This window comes from Myripristis murdjan, chromosome 11 (genome assembly GCF_902150065.1).
Source record: "Myripristis murdjan chromosome 11, fMyrMur1.1, whole genome shotgun sequence".
Lineage (NCBI taxonomy): Eukaryota > Metazoa > Chordata > Actinopteri > Holocentriformes > Holocentridae > Myripristis > Myripristis murdjan.
The window spans coordinates 16,799,602-16,807,198 of record NC_043990.1 but is presented as its reverse complement, the minus strand read 5'-3'; the positions used below and the strand labels follow the sequence as shown (position 1 = coordinate 16,807,198).

Here is a 7,597-nt window from a genome sequence, read left to right as displayed (position 1 = left end):
GCCAATGTGAACTGTCACAGACGGGATTCCTAGCGCTGAAGATAAAAGCGTTCATAGACGGCAACATGAATAGATCTGCGGCTGGATGTACAGACGCTGTCAGTGTTTGATATGATGGGTGATATGAAATAGCTTTGAAGTGAGAGCTCTCAGAGACATAACATTCCTCTTATCTTGAAGTTTTAATTTGGATTAGACCGTGTAGGATACTTAAAATGTTACACAGCTAGAATGGCTTTGCTTGATTTTTTTTTTTTTCTGTGGTATTTTGTGATCCGTGGTGAAAAAAAAAAAAAAAAAACGAGGTAAAGGATGGTGCAAGGCAAGGAGAGGGGGACAGATCGAAGATAATGAACAGCATAAAACTATTAGATGGAAGAACGATAACTGAGAAGAGAGTTATGAGATCGGATAAGTGGCAAGGCTGAGGCTAGAGAGCAGTACAGAGGATGTAGAATAAGGCAGAGGAGAGCCAGAGAAGAATGTGTATCAGGGTTAAAAGCTAAAGGATCAACAATGCTTCTTGATACACCTCTGAGTCATGTTGACTTGATTTAGCACACTTGGCGTGCGTGTATCTGTGTATGTGCTGGCTACCGTAAAACGAAGACTAAAGCATCTGTGTGTTTCTCTGTGTGTGTGTGTGTACATGTGCATTTGCATGTGCGTATACACTGTGTGTGCTCTCCCACGCCGGTCCCTGCTGTTGTGTTGTAGTAGCAATGCGACACCTCTTAAATCACAGGAAACTGTTTGAGATGCAAGATGTCCCTCACCCACCACAAGCACACTCTCTCTCTCTCTCTCTCTCTTTCTCACACACACACACACACACACTTATGGTTGGTGCAACTGAAATCACTCTGCAGGCACTAGCAAACAAGCTGTAGGAATCCTGGGAGGTGTTGACCCAGTCACTCTGGCTGACAGATTAAATCTTTTGTGGCTTGGCAGCTGCAGACCAAGGTTAGCCACAGTCATCACCAATACAAGATGCAGTGTTATTGGTTCTAACATCAGCAGTGTTAGCAGCACTTACTGTCTTACACTGTATGAAGTTACTAGAGCCGGGGCCAGATGCATCAAACTCTGTGTAGACTCAAGACAAAAAATCATACACACAAAAACATGGATATGCACACTTAGTGTCACATTTTTAAAACCATGCACACATATGGAATAGTTTGCACGTGCACAGTCCTCATGCCCACCCCCACAATCATATAGACAGAGTGGTTGCGCGCACATCCAATCCTGTTTTAGGCCAGGTGCCGGATGATCACAGGGTCACAACGAGAAAGAAGAAGAAAATCCGCACACTGGATTCGAGCTCCCAATAGGCTTTATTGACGACGTTTCGACCAAACGGTCTTCCTCAGGCAACTATACAGGAGTGACATAGCAAACGGCAGGTGTATATATAGGCCGAAAGCCTGGTGACATCACAGCTCTGGCAATTATCAATCAAGCCAGGCGCCTCAAGTGAGCCATATATGGGCATATATGGGCTAATATTCCCACCATCCAATACAATGCAATATACACAATAAATACAAAAAATACAATGTGCACAATGTACAGATTATTATAAGGAAACCATACAAAGACACAACAAAGGCATGAGATCACAGTCTGCAAAAAGTTTTATAGCTAATCAACACTGTTCGGAGAAATTAGCCCATATGTGCCCATATATGGCTCACTTGAGGCCGCCTGGCTTGATTGATAATTGCCAGAGCTGTGATGTCACCAGGCTTTCGGCCTATATATACACCTGCCATTTGCTATGTCACTCCTGTATAGTTGCCTGAGGAAGACCGTTTGGTCGAAACGTCGTCAATAAAGCCTATTGGGAGCTCGAATCCAGTGTGCGGATTTTCTTCTTCTTTCTCGTCACCCCCACAATCAGCCATAAATGGAGGCTGACACACCCCTTTCTAGCCTTATCTCCATATAAATAGTTGTTGCTGCTCATTCTTTATTTAAAAAAAAAAAAAAACTTTTAAACAATTCACAGAATGTGAAACTGAAACAATGGCTGGAGAAGTCAAAAAGAAATGGTGTGACTACAAGCACGAGGTGAAGAAGCCCATCAGTGTGCACAGTGTGTGAGCCACAGGTGGATGAGAGGGGACCGCACTCCTCTCGGAAATAGATGAGTGACAGGGATTGCATGGTTTCACTGGGTCTGTTGTTTTAACAGTGGGCTCAGTTCAGCACAAGGGAACAGCTTCTGGAAACCTGAAGTGGCGCATAAGCCACTCAGCATCTTGGACCAGAAAATCAGCACTGTCTTCAAACAGCCGCTCTCCTCTTGGTCTTGCGTTGGCAACGTCCTCTAATAGCATCAAAACCGCCATTGTGTCATTACACACAGCCATTACACAAGGCTCTGCCTATTTATAGCGCTCATAATGTATTATGTGTGACACAGTGCAACAGACATATTTTCACTCACAATGTAAAATAGATAAATAAACTTGTACTAAATCATACAGGCAGTACGAAATTGGATATTAAGGACATTTGGTATATTGAAATAATGATAATGTCATGTAAAATCACCCACCCATACATTAACTGTTTAATGTTTGAATTTATTAAACAAAAAATATTATCTTCAATTAAAAGCATGAAAAGTAAGAATTGCCAAAAGTTTAATTTGGGCAACTACATGAAATGAAAATGGCATATCTTGAGGACTGCGTAATACTCACAATAATAAGTTTCATCTTCCCAGTTTTGGATATGAGCCAGCTATTACTGATTTTTAGGGTTAAAGTGATGAAAGGATACCAAGCAGTAAATGCTCATCACTATTAAAGATAAGATAGAACAGTATTAGGAAACATGTTTGGGAGTTCTTGCTTTAGGTAAACTCCTTTAGGTGGCCTTTGGTTATCAGTTTATTACACAAAAGTCTTGATTGTCACTGAATTCTTATTTTCATGTATTTTTGAAACAATGCAGTTCTCAAGGACACATGAAGTGTGTGTGTGTGTGTGTGTGTGTGTGTGTGTGTGTGTGTGTGTGTGTGTGTGTGTGTGTGTGCACAAGGAGAGGGGTATGTCAGGAGAAGAACATGTGTCAGCATAATCGAATATGCCCAGGTGTCATTGTGTGAGTAAGCAAGATGCTGTGTGTGTGTGTGTGTGTGTGTGTGTGTGTGTGTGTGTGTGTGTGTGTGTGTGTGCATGTGCGTGTGTGTATGTGTATGTGGGGGTACTTGAATTTCTTGTACATTATTTATGAGAATCACACTGAGTATTCCATCTTTTGCAGCAGGGGGTCCTCTCACACACAGCACCCACAGATGGCGCACACACACACACACACACACACACACACAAACACACACACAAACACAATCCTTCCTTCATCAGAATGAGCACAGGCTTGTGATTTATTTAGCTCTTGTTTTTGTATGTGCTTATACCCACACAAAACAATCTGTGTTTAATGTGTTGAGTTAGTTTTTTTTTATTTTGTGTTGTTTTATCTTATTTAATCTTGATTTTACCTGGTAAACTTCTTGTTTCTTTTTTATGAGAATATTGAAAGTTTGCGTTATATGTTATACATTTGTCTGTGTACATGCATTTATAGAAGCACATTGTAGGTTGGATTGTTTGGGAGTCAGCCTAGTAGTTGAAAGGTTGCTGGATACATTCCTGCATTAACAGTGCCCAGTGGTGGCAAAATGCCCCTAAGTGGCACCTGTGATACAGTGCAGTGAGGTGATTCTTGCAATATGTCATTTCAGTTCATTTACATTTTAGGCATTTATCTGGCACTTGTATTCAGAGTGAGCACATAGAGCTTTTTAAAACTGTTCCCATCATTATGATTGTAGTCAAGGTTAAAAATAAAAATCACAAATTACCTAAAATGACCTAAAACTTGTGTATTGATCTGTTTGTCACGCATACCTCTTTAAAGCCTGTCTCTCTTCCCCAGGTCTGTGCTGTGTGTGGGCAGGCTTGCTTTCCAAGGGAAATGATTCCGCATGAAGTGCAACGCGCTCGGCCCCCCGTCGTCCTCGACGGCAGCAGCAGGTGTGACTCCGTGGCACTCTTCCCTACAACGCTGAGCTCACCCTCCAGACGCTAAAGACCCCTGGACCGAACAGATCACCCCACCCCCCCACTTTAACCGCCCCTCCATATCTTCACCTCCATTTTCAGTCCTTCTTCACCTGCTTTTTGGAGCCTCGGTATTTCTTTCTCAACTTGGAAAAGTCCTGGAAAATCGGTGGGCTTTGGTAAACTTAACAGAGAGGGAAAGAGAACAATAGATTTTCAGTGAAAGTGGGAAGGTTGAGTCATAAAATAAAAGAGGGTGAGGTAAAGGACAGAAGATCAAAAGTGACGCAAGGAGAAAGGAAAGTCAGGGAGAGACGGACTGACAGAAAGAAAGATAGACATCCACAAGTCAAAGAAAGATAACGCAAGTGTATAGCAGAGAGACGTGAGGTGAAACCAGCATGAAGTCCAACCAGGAACGCAGCAATGAATGTCTGCCCCCAAAGAAGAGGGAGATCCCCTCAAGCACATTAGCATCTGAAGAGCGCCCTCTTGCTATGCCACCTGCCAGTGACAGCCAGCGCACAGAAAACTTGGCCTGGCTCGCCAGCGTGGCTGGTGGCAATGAGAGCGGTGTGGGTGGGCACCGGAGCACCAGTGAATCAGAAGCGCCCCAGTACAAACCCCTCTCCTCCATGTCAGACTCTTTTTCCTCCTCCCCCTCCTCTTCTTCCTCTTTGAGGCTAGTCTCGTCCCTGCCTACAGTGTATACGTCCCCGCTGTCACAGTCCACGGTTGGAGGAACTATCCATTATACCCAACTGCCTCCCAGTCTGCAGTTTATAGCCTCACCTTACCCCACCCCATACACTGGGTACATCTCCCCTCAACTGCTCCCGCCTCCTCCTCCTCCCCCTCCCCTCTCCTCCTCCTCCTCCTCATCTCTGGCACCACAGAGACCCTCCCAGACAGAGACAGCCTCTGCTCCCTCTCAGGCCTCAAAACTTGACCAGCAGCGAGTGTCCACAGGGCGTACCTCCATGCCTCCGCCCCCTACAGACCCATCCCATCACCACGTCCAAGTGGCAGCCTCCCCCCTAAGTGGGGCCCCACGGACTGTGCCATCGCTCCAACATCAAGGAGGCACTCACCTTCCAACCCAGCCCCTGCACCCTCACCATACACTGGGGCACGGTATGTCCCAGGTTGTGGTACAGTATGCAGACGGACCCAGTAGGAAAGAGGAAGGAGGTTCCAGACTCAGAGAGCTCCACAATGGGGAGCTGGAGAGGGGACGCCGGTTCGGAGCTTCCCCCGAGTCCTGCCTCTCCAAATCGGGGAGCAAATCAAGGGACACCCCGTCTTGTTTGTCTTCATCAGCCTACGAGACCCGCCAGCTGGTTCTGCCATCAGACTACACTTCCCATGATTTCTCAGGGCTGAGAACGTCCATCATGCTAATGCCCAACAGCCATGGAGACCATCAGCTGGTACCTCCCAGAGCCAGCCCTGAGAAGCTGCCAACCTCTGCCCATACACACCTGGATAAAGGTGGTATCCTCCTGGGCAAGCCTGTCAATCGCACCCACTCCTCCTCCAACACTTCCTCCACCTCCTCGTTCACTTTTCCACCCCCACTTAGTGCCGACAGCCTAAAGGCTGCTGTCAGCACACTGTCACCCCAGACCGTTATCCAGACCACCCACAGCGCCTCAGAGCCACTGTCACTAGGTCTCCCCTCCACCAGTCTCTACCCCCAGCCGCCTATCATTGGTTATATTGCAGGGGGCAGTGGGAGTCATCAGCAGCCTATCAGCTACCACACCAGCCTTCCGCAGCACTTGCTCATTCCTGGCACCCAACCAGTCATTATCCCTGTTAGTGGGGGTGGCGTCACCACCTTGGAACCTGCCACCTCCCATATAACGTCATCCACGCAAGCCCAGCCATTTCCTACAACGCTCCCACACACATACATTGCTGCCACTGCCCCCAAAGGAGAGACTCTGGAACCCCCCAGCGCCCCATATGACCAGACTCCATCAGGGGCAGTGGTCCAAGCCCAGCTGCAGCTCCCTGTCGTTCCTGCTCCACCTGGGCTGGTCAGCCCTCCTGCTCTTCCTCCCCCGTCCGGTACGGTGGTGCCCCCTTCGCTCCCCCCATATTTCATCAAGGGCTCCATCATCCAGCTGGCTGATGGAGAGTTAAAACGCGTGGAGGACCTAAAAACAGAGGACTTCATCCAGAGCGCTGAAATCAGCAGTGATCTGAAGATTGACTCGTCCACTGTGGAGCGCATTGAAGGGAGCCACAGCTCGCCCAACTTCGCCGTGGTTCAGTTCTCCGTTGGTGAGCACCGTGCTCAGGTGAGAAACAAGGAGCAAATTGTTTAGGCTAATTTTTGATGTGGATAACATGAAATTGTGATTTCACAGTGCATAGTGAAAGTGCTGAGAATGATTATGCCAGTTTCTATTAATTAATCTTGTGAGCTTTGTGCTGGGGCTTCATGGATACATTGTGAACAGAGAAAACAACAAAACTCTTTTCACAACTCCAGATATAGCTTTTTATGAAACACTTAATTACCACAGTGACAGTACTCATCATCATAATGTTAATTATCAAGTGCAGCTTTTCACAGAATCAGTTTTTCAGGTCCTAAGTGAGTGCGTAATTGATTTAGGCATTTTTTTTATGTTTAAGAGAATATTTTCCTCTCACAGTGCTTTATTCCAGTGCCAAGTTAATAAACCTGCTTTCTGTTTGTTTCTAAAATCTTAAATAATAATAATAATAATAATAATACTAACAACATAAGAATGATACATATATTGTTACCTGCCATTCTTAATACTGTATGGCAGATGTTGAGCTGTTCCCATATTCCAAACTAGACATGACTTATGTTGAAGCTCATAGCACTCTTCTTTTCCCTCTGCAACTATCTTCAGTGTATGAGGATCATAATCATGCAACATGCATGTTCTGGTCAGGATCTTCAAAGAGGTCTAGAAATCAAGAAAGCTGGGTGTGAAAGTGTTTTTTTTTTTTTCTTTTTTTTTCTGATGTTTCTAAAAACGGGAAAAAACGGGAGTAGCTCTGCATAGACATTTCACTGTCAATCCAGACCATTCATTTTGCATAGCCTCAAACAGCATAGCCCCAAACTGTTAGCTTGGTGTCACTAGACAAAAATGACTGAAATATAATCAATTGTTCTCCATTAGAGATACATTACATCCTTTGATGTTTGTCAGAATCCAAAATTTTCTATTTCTTTTTGGCATTAATTCTGAGATGCCAGTTAATGCTCTCAGTGCTGAGGATGCAAACATTTTTCTTTGGCATTTTTCTGGCTATCATTATTGCTGCATCTCTAGAGCTTGACATTACATATCCTTAAAGAACAGGAGTCTAAACTAAGATTACTGGTTAGCTGGTGTCATATTTCCACATGTTGTTTTGTGCTCTGATTGGATAGAGAGGTCCTGCTCTTTTCTCTTTCCTACCTCTCAGTGTCATCCTTTCATCTCAGCTGACTCTGTTGCCACAATTAATGTGTCTTTCTATTT

At 45.1% G+C, this 7,597-nt stretch overlaps 1 protein-coding gene across 2 annotated transcripts in view; it reads left to right on the top strand.

The window, feature by feature from the left end:
- Nucleotides 1-7,597, top strand: part of atxn1a (ataxin 1a) — a 112,585-nt gene that overhangs the window by 95,417 nt on the left and 9,571 nt on the right. For both annotated transcript variants that reach the window (XM_030063976.1, XM_030063977.1), the window contains one exon: nucleotides 3,958-6,388. In XM_030063976.1, coding sequence (XP_029919836.1) covers nucleotides 4,484-6,388 — 1,905 coding nt within the window. In that variant the 5' untranslated portion in view covers nucleotides 3,958-4,483. The remainder of the gene's footprint in view (nucleotides 1-3,957; nucleotides 6,389-7,597) is intronic.